This window comes from Hippichthys cyanospilos, chromosome 15 (assembly GCF_059441005.1).
Source record: "Hippichthys cyanospilos isolate Australia breed blue-spotted pipefish chromosome 15, RoL_Hcya_1.0, whole genome shotgun sequence".
NCBI classification, from domain to species: domain Eukaryota; kingdom Metazoa; phylum Chordata; class Actinopteri; order Syngnathiformes; family Syngnathidae; genus Hippichthys; species Hippichthys cyanospilos.
The window spans coordinates 9,999,953-10,018,613 of record NC_142383.1 but is presented as its reverse complement, the minus strand read 5'-3'; the positions used below and the strand labels follow the sequence as shown (position 1 = coordinate 10,018,613).

The 18,661-nt window shown below is 36.7% G+C and overlaps 3 protein-coding genes across 7 annotated transcripts; 1 reads left to right on the top strand and 2 right to left on the bottom strand.

Moving 5' to 3' along the window:
* Positions 1 to 1,277: 1,277 nt before the first annotated feature.
* Positions 1,278 to 4,199, top strand: ppp1r3c2a (protein phosphatase 1 regulatory subunit 3C2, duplicate a). Of its 2 annotated transcripts, none has more exons than XM_088435322.1 (2): positions 1,278 to 1,327; positions 2,719 to 4,199. In XM_088435322.1, exons 1-2 carry the CDS (start codon positions 1,317 to 1,319, stop codon positions 3,710 to 3,712), a joined length of 1,005 nt encoding a protein of 334 aa, XP_088291448.1. In that variant the 5' UTR covers positions 1,278 to 1,316; the 3' UTR covers positions 3,713 to 4,199. The 2 variants fall into 2 exon arrangements, with proteins under 2 accessions (XP_088291448.1, XP_088291447.1); XM_088435321.1 differs by having other exon boundaries at positions 1,289 to 2,047.
* Positions 4,200 to 7,142: 2,943 nt separating this feature from the next.
* On the bottom strand, positions 7,143 to 8,101 carry LOC148411668 (phospholipase A2, minor isoenzyme-like). The gene is made up of 4 exons (XM_088435225.1): positions 7,997 to 8,101; positions 7,758 to 7,905; positions 7,544 to 7,677; positions 7,143 to 7,437 (listed from the first exon to the last, which is right to left on the bottom strand). The coding sequence occupies exons 1-4, from the start codon at positions 8,043 to 8,045 to the stop codon at positions 7,319 to 7,321; spliced, it is 450 nt and encodes a 149-aa protein (XP_088291351.1). The 5' UTR covers positions 8,046 to 8,101; the 3' UTR covers positions 7,143 to 7,318.
* Positions 8,102 to 9,558: 1,457 nt separating this feature from the next.
* Positions 9,559 to 17,007, bottom strand: prkab1a (protein kinase, AMP-activated, beta 1 non-catalytic subunit, a). 4 transcript variants are annotated; one of them, XM_088435641.1, is made up of 8 exons: positions 16,785 to 17,007; positions 15,838 to 16,047; positions 15,360 to 15,529; positions 15,186 to 15,279; positions 14,995 to 15,109; positions 13,775 to 13,908; positions 13,376 to 13,444; positions 9,559 to 11,766 (listed from the first exon to the last, which is right to left on the bottom strand). In XM_088435641.1, exons 2-8 carry the CDS (start codon positions 15,982 to 15,984, stop codon positions 11,689 to 11,691), a joined length of 807 nt encoding a protein of 268 aa, XP_088291767.1. In that variant the 5' UTR covers positions 15,985 to 16,047; positions 16,785 to 17,007; the 3' UTR covers positions 9,559 to 11,688. The 4 variants fall into 4 exon arrangements, 3 of the variants coding, with proteins under 3 accessions (XP_088291767.1, XP_088291766.1, XP_088291768.1); XM_088435640.1 differs by having other exon boundaries at positions 15,838 to 16,025; XM_088435642.1 differs by having other exon boundaries at positions 15,838 to 16,006.
* Positions 17,008 to 18,661: the final 1,654 nt, after the last annotated feature.

Here is an 18,661-nt window from a genome sequence, read left to right as displayed (position 1 = left end):
CTTGTGTATGCTTCCTTCCGAATAATTCTCAAAGCGTTTCAAGACTGATTCTATTCACTGAAAAAAAATGATGAAATGATATTTTGGTTTCCTTAGATTCACCACCTCAAATATTCAACAAATACATGTGGTGGCATGTCAGGTTACTCCTAGACAATACCCACATTGATGCATCATCGAAAGTGAGCTAAACAGGTAGACAGACCTGTACAAGGACAGAAAGATGAGATTACTAGCATGACATATCGCACTTTTAGTGTCTGAATGATCTCATTGAACACCTGTGCATATCATAGTCAATGTTGACTCACCACCAGCTCACGTCTGATCAGGATGTCACTGTTTTACCCATATTTTTAAAAATACAGTATATAAAGCTGTATAATATACATACCTCAACACCTTTTTATTACAGAGTATATTTTTAATTTGGACGAATAAGTAACTATATTCTCAGATAATATCAACGATTGTGAAGGCGCATTAAGGGTTACATGAGATTTTAGCCAGGTTTCTACAGGTATGACAAATCTAATTTCATGCCGTGACAGAAATAGTATTTTTGTTTTCAGATCAAGAGCAAATTAATTGGAACATGAAGCAACTTTTTGCTGAATTGTAGTTGCATGCCTTCATTTACAGTGTTTTCATACGGATAAAGAAAGCATTCTTTTTTAAGTCTTTTTTTCATACATAACACCGCTTGACATGGCTTGGAAAGGTGTGAGCAACATGATGGCGGAGATGTGATGCTTTTGTCAAGAAATAAAAAAGCGTTGAAGAATCAAGTAGGACGCAAGTAGCAATTGCACTTATTGCACTACCCACACACACACACACACGCACACACACACAATCACACTAATGCGTTAATAACAATAGCAGTGACTTATAAAATAAAATGTGATTAAAGTTAAAAATCAACTAATGTTATATTATAATGTTATATTAGAATTATATATATATATATATATATATATATGCTTTTTGCTAACAATTCAGCCTCTGTTTAAAATCTAAATATCAAGAACAATTATAATATATTTGCATAACATATTCAGCTTTCAGTATTAATTTCTATTCAAATTCATGCTTGAATTAAAATAGTAAACTATAGCATTCTTTTTGAAGGTTTTGAAAATAAGAGTCATATGAACAGCTCTTCAATTCAAATGCAGCTTAGGGGCAGGACATGCAGAAAGACGCTTCATTGGCTCAAATCAAGCGATATGCAAAACAACTGCCCCTGAAGGTTCAGCCTCATTTCTCTGCAAACTTCTTACATAAGGTGAGAGCAGAGTTTTGGTCTGTTATTGATGAAACACAAGTGAGTATGGTTTTTGTTTTATTTCTATTGTTGTTTACACGCATTTTTGTAAATGTGCATTTGTTGATCCGCACTGTTGCTAGAATAGAGTCTTCTGTTTTGTTCAGTTAGTTTATAGTCGGACTGTTGTTGCAAAGAGTCAGGCTTATATAATGTATGTTTTGGTTTGTAGTTGTTGTTTTGTCATTTCTTGATATTTATTGATTACCGTATCAATTTGGGTTAAGTTTAAATGATCGACATGTATTATTCTCAGGGACGGCCCTCCTCAATTGTGTTAATATCCACACTTAGAAGTATATACAGTATAATAATTATAAATATGTTTTAATGTTTTAATGTCAAATGAGGTGATACAAATCTATGTGTAGATGCTCTCACATAACATGTTGGGACACTTAAGTATACTGTATGTCTGTCAGTTTTGCTTGGATATATTATTATATCCTATACAATTATTTTTCAATCCTCTTTGGACATGAACTTAAGTACCTATTCATTAGGTATCAGCAATTTAATGCTTTTTGAAGTAATTCATTGCAAATTTTGATATTGTTGCTAGGTCCTATTAATTGTTTTTGTCTGATTTAATCCAGAGATATGTGATAATTTTTACAAAGTCTGTGTTTCCTCATTTGTTGATTTCTATATGTGGATGAGTTGGAATTGTCAGAATTCCTCTTGCAGTGACGACTATAACTTGGATATGAATTGCACAAGGTAAGTGTTACCATCATAAGGTGCTAAACATGTATAAGGTGACAGACAGGGGGAGGCGCGGATGATCCCAAGGAAAAGACTTTGTTTTTATCATGTGAAGTGTAATTGCAATAAAACAAGATTCTTTTTTTCAGGCACTTTGATGCACTTGGTTATTTTTTTCAGTTTTAGACTAAGCTGTAACCCATACAAATACAGTAAAAAAATAATTACCAGTTGATTAAAGTTGAGTTTTATTCTTTTTTCTTTTTTTTCTCTTTTCTTTTGTTAGTGTTAAAAATTATACAGATTTAGGTATACTTATACCTTTTTTTAGATGATCTTATTTATAATCAGTGTGTTGAGTGTAGGTGGCGCAAAAAGTTTTCTCTTACAAGGCAAAATATAATTGAGAAGCGATGTTGTAAAGTAATTTGCTCCACTCAAAAAAAAGAGATGAACTATGGTAAGACATTTTTTGTGTCAAAAAACACCACGTATTGAAAGGTTTCTTCACCATTTAAAAAATGTGTTGTTTTGTTCAAAACACTCAAACACCTAAACAAAAGCAAGAAAAAAAGGGCAAATTGACGCCATATTTAGTTTTTTTTTTTTACCCAATTGCTTTTAATTAAAATGTAAACCTTGATACGAATGTGATCTTGTTTTTTTTTTTTTTTGACCATCCTCAGAGTTCTGCCTAACTTTGGCGGTCACCCTCAGCCAACTGGGCTGCCAGTGGACCTCGCTATGTGCTTAAGCCTGAGCCAACGCCAGCGACTTTATCAACTTCTATCCATGAAACCTACTTTGCGGCATTATCCGCCCACTGGCAATCCACAGAGAACCAGCTTTCATTCTTCCCATCAAGCCTCCTTTTCCCAGTCCTGTGCGTCAAGTCTCTCGTCGCCCTCACCGTCGTCAGAACTTCAGAGCTGTCTCCTCAGGAAAGCTGCAGGCCTCGGCAAGAAACGCGTGGTGTTTGCAGACGCAAAAGGACTTGCCCTCACTGCGGTGCATCTATTTATGCCTGAGACACATCAGATGGAGTCCTGCCCAAAGAAACCGCCCGGTTCAAGAAAGACACAGAATCACAAGTATCGCCTGGGCTTCCCTCAGCCGACACTCGACTCCAAAGCGTTCCTCGCACGCCTACGTGAGGCAAACGTACAGTTGGAAAGCTGCGACGTTTCCGAAAGCTGCCTGAGCGGCAGAGTGCACGTCTGCCACGGGTGCGCTGACAAGGCCGTGCACTTGAGGCTCACCTTTGACTCCTGGCAGCATCACTTCGACGTTCCGTGTATGTTCTTGCAACAGATGCGCTGTGGAGGTTTCGACGTGGACGTCTTCACCTTCGACTTGAGTTTACCTCAGAATATCAACCCAAATGAGGGGATAGAGTTTTGTGTGGCTTTCAGGCCTGGGTGCGGCATGTCGATGCACTGGGACAATAACAGAGGCAAGAATTACAAGGTGTTTGTGGAAAAAGATGTTGGACAATCTGAGCTTTCTCTTATCAAGCACAGTCCACCATCTTTGCCTTCTTATGTGTCCCTCAGTCTGCAGAACAAAGCGTACCCAAGCTTTTCTCATGTGGAGTCTGAGCAAAACGGAGATCCCTTTTTTCAAATAAATCGCCCAGAAGACAGTAGTCCAGTAAAAAGAGCTATGAGGACATATGAATAATGGAAAAAAGGAAATACATTATGGAAAATTTCCATTGTTGGACGGGTGTTGTAAAGTGCCATATCTCAGCCACCCTTTTGGAATGTTAATATTTAAACGTTTTGAATTTATAATGAAGCACTTAACACCAGCACATTTTTAGCACACTTTTCAACAATGATAAGATAAGTGAGAGTGTTTAGAATGTTTCTTTGGGGGATGGTAGCAGAATTGAACACTTATTTTCCTTAGATCACTCCAGTTTTTGTCATTTTCTTTTGTACTATACCCGTTTTAATCAAAAAAATTGGTTGAGCTCTAATTCTGTAAGCAATATCGATGTTATTTTTGTTTTGTTTTTTACTTCAAACTGTAAATTAAACACTAAATAAGAATAAAAGGTGTGTAATAAATTGTCTTATTAATTATATAATTCATATATATAAATATATTTAATATTAACAAGATGTATATAATATTTATTTCAGAGTTCCAAGTTTACCTACCTCGTTCCGGCCTTCCTGTGGAATTTTCATCAATTATAATGAGTTTCTTGGCATAATTGAACAATTTAATAATGAATGAATGAATGAATAAATAACTAATTATTCCTGGCTATTTTTTTAAATTAATTACATAATGATGTAACATATTCACATGGCCTGTTCTGTGCATTTTACACACGTGTGTGCGCACACACTGATAAAAGATACCCTCCAGGGAAAGTGACAACTGAGACTAAGACTTAATTGAAAGAGCACATGTAACATATACAGTGTCATTATACAAAGATTTTATTTTAAAGAACCCTTTGTACGTAATGCCCATGTCGTAACCCATTGTCTCCCAGCACAGAAAAGAAAACGAACACTCTTCAGTCAAAAACACGCAAGTACATGCAAGGTTGTTTGACTCAGTTTTCTGGTGTTTGTTTCATGTATCATGCATTCCTGACAGGAAAAGTCAGAAAGCTCTGGGCAATGTGGCACACAAGCGCTGCATGGGTGAGCGTGTTCTATCTTGGCACTCACAAACTACAGTGAACAAATCACAAAGTTTGAGAAATTAAGTGTAACTAATGTATCTCACAGATAATTATAGAACAAGTGTATTTATTTACTATGGCCTATAGTAAAGATTTTAGACAACTCTCAAATATGTATTCTAAAGCCTAAAATGTATCGGCTTGCTCGCAGGTGTAAAATCCTCAAGGGTCCAAAGGTGATTTGACACACACGTGGCTTATCATGCCAAAACCAAAACCAGGCCTTGTTTCCCCTAAAAGTACGTTAGCAGTAAACGTTCGCCTGTGAGAATCTGCGCCTGTGTATTTTGTGTGAGCTGTAACCATTTTTAAATATGCTGGCCTGTTCCTACATGCAAGACTCAAGGCATTGTGAGATTGTAACTGTGAGAGCGTCTCTTCTCACTTCTTTTGTCATGATCATGTTTTGTCACCTGTCTGCTGAACTTGTTTTTTTTTTGCTGTCTTCCTTGCTTAGAAAAAGTCCTTTTCCTCAGAAAATCTAGGCTGAAGATTTCATTTTTAAAAATTTTGAAGTGTCACTAAAGAGTTTTTTTCCTGCCAGCATCCACCAATCAACCACAATCACTAGTATCAACAGGTCTGACATTAAAAGAACTATTTTGTTTATCAAACCTTTTCAGTTCTCATGACTAAAATAGTCTCAGACCAGAATCTACAGTTTATTTCTAGAAAGCTATACGGTGACTGATCATATTTTTAAACCTCTGGCTGATCATCGGACAAATCTAAAAGACTTGATTTTGATAAATCACCACTTACAACTTTTATGTACAGGTAATTTTGATGGAGATCCGTGGTTCAGAAACGAGGTGCGAGTACCCCTGAGGGTAAATAACATAGTTTCTCCAGGTATCAGCAAATCTAATCGAATGCTTTTCAGTGGCAAGAAAAGAACAGTTTATTTACTTTTCAAATTAAGAGAAAATTAATTGAACAATGAAGCAATGCATTCCTAATATGTGACTTATTTACAAACCATTGTAGACCTTTAATTTGTAAATTTGTACACGCATGAATGTGCTGACTTAATTCCTTTTTTTTTTTTCATCCAAAAATGCTTCGCACTGTTTAGCAGGTACTTGGTTTAAAAATATTTTACGCTGGGTACAGTACATCATAGAAGAAAGGTTCAGATCCACTGATGTAGATGATAGAGCTGTGCGAGACTTAAAATGTTGGTATTGAATATAAATGCCAAGTAAGGGGATACAGAATCAAAAAAGACAGAGAATCATGTGATGATGGATTGTGTGATATTTTACATTTTGGTATTGATTGATACGAAGTGAATACTGATGTCAGTATCGCTGATACTGATAAAAGTACCTTTAGGATCATAAAATATTATCCTTTTGTAAATCATTTGTGCTGTTTAATGTTTTTGTTTTTGTTTTTGATTTTTTTAATTACACCGTCTTGTTGAGTCATGCCATAATATTAGAGTTCTACAACTAGCATGAAAAAGAAATATGTGGATGCAGACATAGGGACTAGAGTCAAAGAAGGACTGAAAATCTAAATCTGGAATTCAAAATATATTTAGTAAATGAAGAAACTGGGCTCTAAAAGGGGATTGTGAACTATGAGAAACATAATTAAACAACTGCATAATTGTAAAGGACTGATAATAACTCTTTGGTTTCAATGTGATTCTATCGATGCTGGATCTGTCTGCACAACCCTAGTAAACATGGATGACGATGTGTCATAATGCTGAGTTCCTTTTTTTTAAGAACATGTACTAAAGTGGTTTTAAAAATAAGATAAATTTATAATTACAATAATTCTATTCATAAACAAATACACATTGTATACAGTATGCAGGGGCGGTTCTAGGGTCAGATATTCAGGGGTGCCGAGCTCCCGGAGGGAAGAGACAAATGTAAACATTTTTGTACATTTTGATGAACAAATACATTTATGACGGGAAGCAGAACACTTTTTATAGGCATCCAATTAATTTCGGCAGCATGTAAAATACTGTGTAGTCGAAGGTAAGCAAATGCAAATAAAAACACAAATATTTATTAAAAATAAATCATCTCTTAAATACAGAGGCCTTTGAGCATATACATTATGTATGTGCTATTATGTATATCCTCCTGGGATCCAGTCCTATTCATTTGTGTCCACTGATGTGTCCATTTGGTTTAATCAGGACAGTCACGTGAATTACATCCCAACCAAACAAATAAAACATCATTGGAAAGGCCTAGATGTCCTCTACTCAGTACCAAGTACTTAGTATCGTAATGTAATTTAATGTAATCATAATTAGAGACCAAAACAAATACCCACAACAGTGGACACATTAAAAATGGGTGCCAGGAGGATAAGAATGTTTTTCGGACTATTATCATGACTCAGTGCAAGAGTAAAATAAATGCACAATATCGTTGATAATCATGTATGACATCACTTTTAATGGAAACATGTTTGATGTGAGACAAGGCCTGATGTTTTAAACAATATAACAAAACATCATGATTGATGCTTCTTGACAATATTCAACTGCTCCAAACATTCCAGTTGTACAGTTTCCGGGTGAGTCATGAATTGGCACAAGTTCGCTGCGGTCTTCACTTGCACATGTGGCTGGGCAAGTGCTCGTGCTCAGGGTTCCATGGCGACCGGGCGAAACATTCAGCGGCCTTCCTGTCACACTCACAGATGAACATCTCACATTTGTTGTTTTTGCCTACATAGAAAAAATATACAAATTAATGTCCATGTTAGTACCAACAATGATTATTATTCGGCTGTTATCTGGCTAAAGGGGGAAATCCATCTTTTGCTCTACTTACTTCCACAGGTGACCTTCCTCTGGTCCTCATCACAGCTGTAGTGATACAAATTTGTGTAAGGGTTGTCAATGATGGGCCAACAATCAGGATGCTGCATCGCATCACTATAACACTGGTCGTGCACGTAACAGCACCTGCCAAAATAAAACAACGTGTGAGGAAAGACCCAATGAATTAGCTGTGGTCTGAAATTCGTGTTGAAATAAACGTAGACCTATCCAGGTCATCCACAGGTGTGCCTGAGCCGCCCTTCCCGCAGAAGCAGCCATAGTCAGCGTAGTCAAAGATGGGCCAGCTATCAGGCATCACACACAGGATCATTTTTCTGAACTGGTTAAGAGCTCTGTAATCCATGGAGTGAGCTGCAGGACGTAACAGGAAGGAGCACGCCTGGTCACCGCGTCCTCATTGATGTACGGGATTAAATGACAAAGCAGTCTCACGGCGACTTACCAACAGAGAGGCTTAAAGCCAAGAGAAGCAGAGTGTTGAGGGTGTTCATCCTGAGAGCCTAAAGGTTAGTGGCAGCGTTGCGATCACTCTCCCATCAGACCTTCTTTATATAGCCGGGGACCTTGGTATCTGCAACGTCAGCTGTTCATACTGCCCAGGGTCGCACGCCTCACAATGCACAATGAGTTCAACACGTATGGAAGATCGGGACTCTCGCGTCACGTGAACCCACTGAACTTGTTCAAACGTGTTGGATGTTCTGTATGGACTTCACATGGTCGGCAGCCATGTTTGGAATCGTTGGCTTGTGTGTGTGTACTGTATGTGCGACATAATCTTACAAGCACCTCAGACAATAAAGGATAAAAATCCTTTTTAAACATTTTCAGTAGTATCAAGTTAATATTTTACCTATAAGAAACTTGATAACTAAATTATCTTCCATGTATAAAACAGTATAAAGTTCATATTTTGCCAATAAATATTTTGATAACTAAAAAATCTTCCATGTTTAATTAATACCAGATTTAATATGACTACGATCAATGATCGGCGAATTTATCTGATTACCAATCAGATTACAAGATGTGGCAATATCTATTTTATTGACTTGTTTACTGCTTATAACGTACCATCACTACATTGGTTGGGTTATCGAAGCTTTACTCTATCGAGTATTATCATTTATAACTACCGTAATTTATAACAAATTCATAACTCAAAATAAACAAATAAACAATAAAAACATTGCTAACTTAATAGTTAACTATTGCCAGTTTACACTGCTGTTTTTCTGTATTTTTTTATACTGTTCCTTCTGTTCATGATCACAGCACGTTCTGGAGTCTACGCCAGTTGATTTGTTAGATTTGCGTCAAGAGGTAAAAAAAAAAAAAAAAAAAAAAAAAAAAAAACATAAATATATATATATATATATATATATATATATATATATATATATATATATATATATATATATATATATATATACTGTATATTGCGACAATTTTTGGATGAATACATCTCTGTACGTCAAAGTACAGGTTTGAATATTAGCTGTTGAAAATTTAACACAGATTAAGCTCAGGACATACTTATTCGTCCTTAGTTGTGATTGGGTGCGTGAATGTTTGTCTCTGTGCGCCCTGCAATTGACAACCAATTCCAACCAAACCAAATCAGCTGCGATGGGCGCCAGCAAGCCTGTGACCCCTTTGAGGGTAAGCGGTCCCATAAAATGTACAGTATGTATTAATGAAACTCATATTTGATTAAAGTATATTGCGATAACAATAATACCATTATACTATATTTTCTTATAATGCAGCAAAATTTGTTTACAAGAATATTTGGGTGTTGTTAGACATGACATGATTGTAATATACTTAGGAGGAATTAGCATATTGAAATGATTGTACACTAGGTGAGGGTGTGAAGCGACATGGAAAGTCCCAGCAGTGGGTTCATAGATATTGTGCAATTTTGACAAAAAAGAACAAACTAGATTAATAATCATCTCCAAATAAGAGCGGAACTAAAAAGAAAACAGAACTGAAACAAAGTCCACTTAATCTGTTTATTTAATAAATAGAGTGACAATGGAAGCAGGATAAAGAAAAACAAAAAACTCAGCAACTTTTTGAATGCTACAGGAATAAAAAATGTTATTTTTTAAAACATCATTAGAATGATTGCTTACTGGCCTACAGAGCTGAAAACAATTAAATATGTGAATAAAAAACCAAGAGTAAAATAGTAGTATATATAATAATGTACAAATCAAAATATGTAACAAGGAACGTAATTCAAGCTTTCATGAAAATGGTAAGTACACAACATTCCATTCGTCCCTTCATCATCACAAACAAAATATATAGAATTTTACCATAAATTACATAGATCTAGCTTCACTGGTCTTAATTGTTGAAATTGATTGATTGTCTCACCAGTGTTTGTCAAAAGCTAAAAGCAACTATGTTGGCATAAATCTGAATTCAGCATATTGTTTTTATACATGTACACAGTCAGTCAACAGTGTAAATGTTTTAATTCATTTATCTAGAACCCTTGATCAAAACATTCTTTGAATGCTAGTTTTTTAAAGTTTTTTAAAGTTTAGTTTTTTAAAGTACCGTTTAAAATGATAGAGTCTAAAATAGTAATGTACCGGTATTTGTATTTTGGAATCGACAAAAACATTGATGGTATCTCAGACATCATGGAACATCATGATGTCACAAGAATTTAGTCTAATGTTATGTTTTGAAATTGTAAAAAAACAAAAACATTTTCAACATTTCATGGCAATAAGGGCATAATGAAAAAAATAAAAGAATGTAATAAGTAAAAACACAGTCTACATTCAACGTTGGTCATTGTCATGCAAAACAATACAAATGTCAGTGCTAAGAAAAATAAGATGACTTCATCAACTTAAAACCAAAATAGTGTATATTTCATAATGGAATGTGCAAAATAAAGATGCAAAGGAATTCAAACAGTGGAGTGCTACCACAGGGTATTAGTTCTCTTCAATGATTTCAACATCACATTGTCTCATTTTATGTATACGATGACTTAAAAGATTTTTGAAAACATTTTAATCTTTAAGGTTAAGCATAGTTATGACCGCGAAAATGTCTACTATGCAAGTGCATTCCATAAAACTAGGAAGTGACAAACGTCTAACTGCCAGGGAAAGTGCATTGGAATGGGTTTTAAGAGCGGTGTCACACTATGATGTTCCAACGACAACCTCACTGATCCGATGCCATAAAACAATTGTGTAAACTAATCAGCCTTCCTGTGTGGGGTTTGCATGTTCTCCCCGAGCCCACGTGGGTTCTCGCCGGGCACTTCGGCTCCCTCCCACACTCCAAAAACATGCATGGCAGGTGTATTGGACACAATAAATTGTCTTTAGGTGTGATTGGGCGAGTGAATGGATGTTCCGTCTCTGTGTGCCATGCGATTGACTGGCAACCTGTTGAGGGTGTCCACAGCCTACTGCCTGACGCCAGCTGGGATAGACACCAGCAAGCATGTGACCCTTGTGAGGATAAGTGGCCCTAGAAAATGTATCTATATGTATATACATATTTTATGCATGTGTGTGTGTTTTTTTTACCAGATCAATACCAGTAAAACTACTCAGTTTAAGTACTCACAGATACTGTTTATCAATACCAAGGGTATGATTAAAACAAAGCACCAATATAGCATTTTCCTTAAAATTTCATGTAAGTAATGACAATTGTGTATTTTGCTGAATTTTAATTTCTAGTTTGTGATGGTAAAAGTGCTCCTAGATAGGGGCGGATAGTATTTATAGGCTGCCCTCACAGGGTTCAATACCTTGAAATAAGGCTAGGTATCAGCCATCCAACCCGATTCAAAGTTGAACGGTTTGTGCAAGGTCAAGTGGCTCAATCAATTTGTTTACTGTCCTAAAAAGTGTTTCCACACAGCTCATCGCAGTCATTATTAGTTTCTTCACTCTAATTTTTCAAGTCATCTTTCATATAATACTCCATAACTCAGCAGTTAAGAATTAAAAAAAAAAAAACGTATTTCAATATTTTCCTACAATGTACCATAGATTAAACAGGTGATGGGTGGCTCCATCCTTAGCTGGATGAGTATTGCTACTTGATTTCACATAGGTTCTCAGTTAATAATGCTATGTTCTTTCATCAGATCGGTTTATAGAGTAAGGTGGTGACGTATTTCTTCTTGTAGCGATGTGTTGCGCTGAGTACCATCACACCATCCTGTAAAAGACCAAAATGTTGTTCATCCTCTAGTTGTGATAGTTAACATAATTAGTTCTGCTTTGTGTATAAAATGTAGGGCTGGGGGAAAAAAGTAGACCTAGCCAGGGATGTCAACTTTAAAAATAGGTCGACTAAAAATACACGACTCGCAATAGCGGCAAAGGAAAAAGACTCCCCCCATAAAACAGAAGATATTACAAGTTTGGATCATCTAATGATAATAAAAAGGGTACAAAAGTAAAGTTCAATTATCACAAAGTTGTAAAGGGATACCACAGTAATACTTCCTTAAAAAAAAAAAAAAACATATATGCAGAGACCCTCTTGACTTACAGCTTGCGTGGCGCTCCAACTAGTGGGCGAAGGATGCGGATGCTATTTGTGTGCTTCAAAACACTTACCATCACTTACTATGGTGGCTTTCATTAAATACAATATTGGCACACCCAGCTTCAAAAAGCAATAGAAAACACATTCTCAAAAAGCACTCAGGTTATACAATCTAAGAACATAAACAATCACTACAATCAAGAGCGACTTGGTTTTAGGTCCTCAAATTTTAACCAGTAGTGGGTAATCCTGCACAGAATGTGCACAGTCTACTCAAGATGTAGATGTATTTTTATGTATTTGAATAGAGGAAGAGGAAGTTATTGACCTCTTATTAGCTCTACAGGTAAATCCAATCTCAAATTAACTCTTGGAATATTGTTGAAGCATCGTCTGTGAGTGACTAAGTACACTATTACATGTGCAATGTACATAGTATGTACCATTATGTATGTGTGAACTAAATGATAGTTAGTGTTTGTTGACTTTAAATCCCATCATTACCACGTGCATGCTAATTGAGATTGCTAATTGGTTAGCATAGGTAATTTATGTTAGTTTCTAAAAATTCTAATGTATAAAAGATAATAAATAGCTAGTACTTGGGTGGCAGGGAGAATTATTTGATGAAATGATTGGTATTTAAAAAGATTTGATCGTGAAAGCCCCAAAAAATGTTATCCATAGGAGGCAATGTGTGTATGTAAATGTGCATGTGAAGAAGGTACACAGACAGCCTATTGTGCTTGGTTAATTCACCTATCAATTTTATCATCACTTGCGTAAATATTTCAGAGTTTTACCAAGCTCTTGTTTGATCACAGTTGCATATCTGCAATCAAACACCTGCCTGGCTTTAAGGAACACACGCAAACTTAGAACACACACTTCTGGCACAGACATATCCAAGTGGAAAAAGCGGCTGTCTGAGCAGCTGTCTACTGATAAGGGAACGTAAGCATGACTCAGCTGGGAAGGTGCGAGCATGGCACAAGTGTGTGCTTTCGCCTCCCCCTTTTCCCGTACGCAACCGACTCTGTGTGTTCTAATGTCTATCTTGGCATGGATGTTTTGTTTATTTTTCCAGTCACACTTGAAAGAAAAGAACATTGGCTCCCCTTCAGCTTCTTCCGATTGGAGTTTGTTATTATGCTTGGCATTCCACAGATCGACAGATCAGCTGTGCCAGTTCAAGGCAATGCTCACGGTTTCCGGTGAAAACAATAACAATAAATAAACTGCTTTCCCACAGGTCACCGCAGGAAGTAGATCGTACCTTAATGGAGAGTGCATAGAGGTGGTTGAGCATAACGTGGTTTGGCTCCGGCAAGAGTGCGGGATCACACTAGGCACAGAAACAACAATTTCAATTAGTGTTGAAAGGAATAAAACAGTTCTGTTTTTTATGTTGAGATATTTGAAATTGAGCAATTTTGCACTATGACCACATGTTGATCAATCCATCCATCTGTGTATTTGCTGCAGTGCTAATCCTCATGAGGGTTTCAGGGGAGACAAATTCAAATCGTTGAGAGGTGGAGTGCACCTTGGACTTGTCGCCACCCAATCACAGGGCATATATGATAGACACAACTATTCCCACGCCCTTACAAGGACAATATTGAGTCAACACTTGCAAACTCCAGTCCTTAAGACACGCACTGCGATTACTTACAGATATTCCGGTGTCTTTATTGAGTATGACCTGGAGGAGATGAGGTGGAAGTATAGGTGGAGACTTGAACTTTTCCTCTTGTTTTGGAATGTACGCATCCTGGTGATACGGCCCAGGGGGAGAGCTGGAGAGGTCTAATGGAGGAAGAGAGGCAGCATGTGTGAAATAATAACACACACCGCCATTGTGAAATTTTCATTATAGTTGGTTTTGATTTCATTTTGAGTGTTGCTATTTCAATTTTGTTTTCTGAGCATGTTGGTTCTTTGAATGCATAAAAAGTCAGAGTAATCTCTACAGCAGCAGTTCTTAAATGGGGGCATGTGAGACTTTAACAGGGTTTCTGTAGAATCAGGAAATCTAATTGAATGGGTTTTATTTTCGTGACAAGAACAGTGAATTGTTGTTTTCAAATCAAAAGCAAATCAAATCATTCAATCCCCAAGATATACCTGTATGTGTACATTTTTAAGAGCCCGGACATTCAATCCTAGTTACCTATTCATCTTTTCCTTTCTTTTTCAAAGTATTTGGCTAAAAGAAGTACACAATCGATTTTCGGTAGATTACAACTAAGTGCAAAAGTAATTGATTACTCAAGGTAATTCGATATGCGGCCCGTGAGCACTACTGACCTCAGTATAAAATATAAGCTACCGTATTTTCAGAGCCCTGAGGGGCATTTAAAAATCTTAATTTACCGCCAAAATTGACGAGGCGTCTTCTGATGTACTGCGTAGTAAGTGTGCACCCAGTTCCAAAATTTGTATATGTTGCTGAGTGACATCAATGAGTTCCTCGCTTGACTGACTGAAAACCTTTCCTCCTCACATGCCGCTTATGTTAAAAAAAAAAAAAAAAAAAAAAAACCAGGAGGAGGACATGATAGCGGACAGGATGCTGACGTTAAAGGGGGAAGGATAGGTGTGAACATAAACGTGCAGCCCTTTTTCTTTCTTTTATATATTTTTTTAAATCTAGAAATGCTTTGCACTAGTTAACGGGTACTTGGGTGGCAAAAAAAAACAAAAAACAAAAAAAACTCAATACACTAATATTACAGTTGGCTGAGGAGGCTCGGGTCCGATGGCATACAAGCTGCCCTTCTCTGAGCTTCCTATGCCTCAATATAGACAGGTCGCATTTTTCAGAGAGTGGTTCACTGGACCAGAAGAAACAGCAAGTTGATAAGAGCAGCTCTGTCCCTCCCAAAAGCTTACCGGACATATCTGAGCACTTCTGCGAGTCCACCATGAGAGCGTCAAACACCTCAAAGTCTGTTTTCTTCACTTGGATGATATTATTGACTGTACCCAGCTGACTTGTTACAACAGGCTGTCAGGGGAGGAAACAAAAAAGAATAAGCCAATAAAAAGGAGCAGGAAAACGATAACTACCTCTTATTACACACCTCAGCTGGGTCATGAGTCCACTGCCCGTCTACATAAAACTTGTACTGATGTTCCCCTTCAGGTAGCTCCACAATGGTCACAAAGGTGTTTTGACTTGGACAAGTAATGAAGGCATAAGGAAAAATGACCGTAGATAATCAAAAGCGACTCCAAATGACTCTCGCTTTCCTTACCTTCGAATGAGGGGAATCTTATTGGCCCAGTTATTAAAAGATCCCGAGAGGAACACCTCTTTGCCATCGCCTTTCCAGCGAAAGACGGTAGGTCGATCTAAGGTTGGGTCTTTGTCTTCCGCTTCTAAATCTTGTCGCCATGCAAGGAACTCTTCTTTCTCCAAGGGAGCCTGCAGTGAGAATAGAGCCACATAGTAAGATATTTGTTCATGCGTAACAGAGGCAATTTAATAGCTGACACATAACTAAGACTGCAGATGTAGTACAGTAAATATACAACTGAACAAATACATAAATAAGCATTCGTTTCCACATTTCATTAGTTACACTGAAGAAGTGAAACTCATTTCCATTGAGAAAACAGTAATGTTGACTATTTCTTGTGTATGATATAATTTGTTTAATTAAATTACTAAAATAAAAAAAGGGTCACTTGCTCAATTGAACTACTAGTCCACAATATAAAAGCATGACCTACTTTCATGTCTTCACCATGAAAAATATCTGCATCTTCAGGGCTGTCCATAAGAATTTTGGGCCTTTCGCCATCCTTAGTGCCCCTGCTGTCTCTCCGCTGGGCCTTCTCTCCGTGACCCAATGCCCTCTCACTGCTTGTGTTCCCCATTGCGTCGTTTCTCGGTGGTGAGCTTCAAGGTGACCAACAGACTGTAAGATTCAGGAAACTTTACTGTTCAAAGAGGAGGGAATGAGCAACTCCTGACATTTCATATATTAGTCAAATTAATAATTAATGGAAGTGACTTCAAAGTGCAAGCAGCAACGGTTTTCATTAGCAAGACACACAATTACAGAGAAATATTTAATATATGTTTATGTATTTATTTGTTTGTTTGTTTGTTTATTTATTACACCAATAACTCTCTGTCGTTGTCAATCAAAACTGACCACAGGTGCAATTTTTTATTCATTTTGTGAATTAGATTTCATTCAAATGTGCAATGAGCAGACCAGTGCGTACACTTCACAATGGCTAAATTCCCCAAAAATCTGCCACGAACTAAACACAACCACTACGACTGAATTTGTCTACTTCATAAACAAGCAATCGTGCCAAACTAAATAAATTGAAACCTATTTCCGACATTGCTGCCAGCCAAGATAAACTAGTATTGAATAATTATTAGCCAGCGGTGTGACGTGGGGCAAAATAAATAGAGCTTTAGTGCAGTGTCATTTCAGCCGACCGTTTGGGAAGAAAGAGCAAATATTAGTAAAGTTACATGAGGAATAAGCGGTACCGTTATACTGTATTTATTTACTAAACGGCCGCTAGCTAGCGGCTAAGATTAGCACTACATAGTACGATGTCATTGGCTGGTTATCTTATCTCACTAAGTGATAACGGCGTCTGCAACACAGTACACCGAATATTACGCGGAATAAACGATGCACGTGATCATTTACCTGCAGGGTTACAGCGATGACAGATGACTTTGATCGAATATTAGTCCTCCTGTCCCATTTCATCCGACCAGGATAAACAAACATTTAACCGGCGTCTCCTGCATTTTGCGCATGCGCAGCAGAGCGCAACAACAACGTTGCAGTAATCGATAATGCATATAATTATCACGCAAATATTTTGAGCGTTTGTGTGTGGAGCTATTTCGTAGTCCTAAAACATGAATACAGACGACAAACACAACATGTAATATATATATTCGACACTAGATGGTAGCATCATTCAAGGGTCAGTCCTTGAATCGTTATTTCTATAACAAATGTAGGCAGCAGTAGAAAAATATGAAGAGGGTCACTAGATATATATATATATATATATATATATATATATATATATATATATATATATATATATATATATATATATATATATATATATATATATATATATATATATATGTAACAACACCACCAATCAAGGAAAATGTTGGAAATCGAAGTCAGGAACAAAAAAAGTCATAGGAAAATACTACCAAAACATCACTACTGCATACTGTAATTATTATCTCGAGAACTGTTTTCGCCTAATAGGCTACAGATCTTCTATTTTGTCAAAACAAACAAACAAAAACAACCCTGCAATAACTGAGGAAGTCTTTGCTTTGCTCCATTTCATACAGTACTGTATACCATTTTTTCCCTCAACTCTATCATGTAATGGCCGTAATGATGCCCCCCACCCCAGACTCCAAGATCCCTCAGTCCCAAGGGTAAGATGTGTTTTTTTGCTAATACTGAGGCACTAAATTAAAAGAGGAGTCCAGCAGGGCAGTGAAAGCAAGTGGGAAGAAGGAAAAGCTTCACTGGTCCACAGATGAATGTATATTTAACAAGGCCCTGTTACTTAGAATGTCTCAGGAGTCATGACATTTGCAGATCATAAATGTCTCTTCTCTTTTCAGAGAAATACTGTATATTCATTATTAGATCTGGTTGATTTGTTTCCGCTTGGATGCAATCTAAATTGGAGAACTAAAACTGAAAAATATTTCATATTTAAGCCCAGATTCTGCATGTATGAGAGGTTTATGTTTTTTGACATCCAAAGTGTCAGCTTGTTAGAAGGCTGCCATAATTGCCTGCAGACACAGCAGGCGACAGCCAAATGGTTGTACTGAAAGTGACATTTTTTTCATGTGGAGGCAGGTCTAAAAATATAGTGTTGGTGTCAATACGTTGTTAAAAAAGTTTAAATGCAGCTGCTTGCTTTGGGTTTATCAGAACGAAGGTTTTCACGACTCATATGACCCAAAATTGATCAATGTATAAATTGTATTGTATTGTATTGTATTGTATTGTATTGTATTACTAAATAAATTAATAAAAAGTAAATGAAGATGCATGGTCACATACAAAATACACTACACTGCCTAAAAAAATATGGTGATTTTATGACAGATTGCTCTTGTTTTAGTTCTGAATGCAGGGATGGGATTCAGGCTGGTCTATTGTTTTTTATGTTTTTGTTATTGTTCAACTGTGTAAGGGCTGACATTTTCTGGTGGATTACAAGGTTTCTGACAACCAAAAAGATCTTGAAAAATCTCAAAATTTTGCCTAGTCAAAAGATATTTGTGTATCTTTTCTGAAAACACACTGTGATATATAGTATAAACAGTATGCAAGTACAATAATAGATAGATTTTAGTGTGCTAATTAATTGAATGTCATAAAAATTCAGTGGCATCCTGTCACTTTTCTGAATGTGGCCATCAGAGGAAAAGGTTCGAACGCCCCTGCTCAAGTTTCATTGCAAATGACAGAATTTAATGCAAAAACAACATCACTGAAAGTGTTGTGAAGTAATTATGTAACATTCA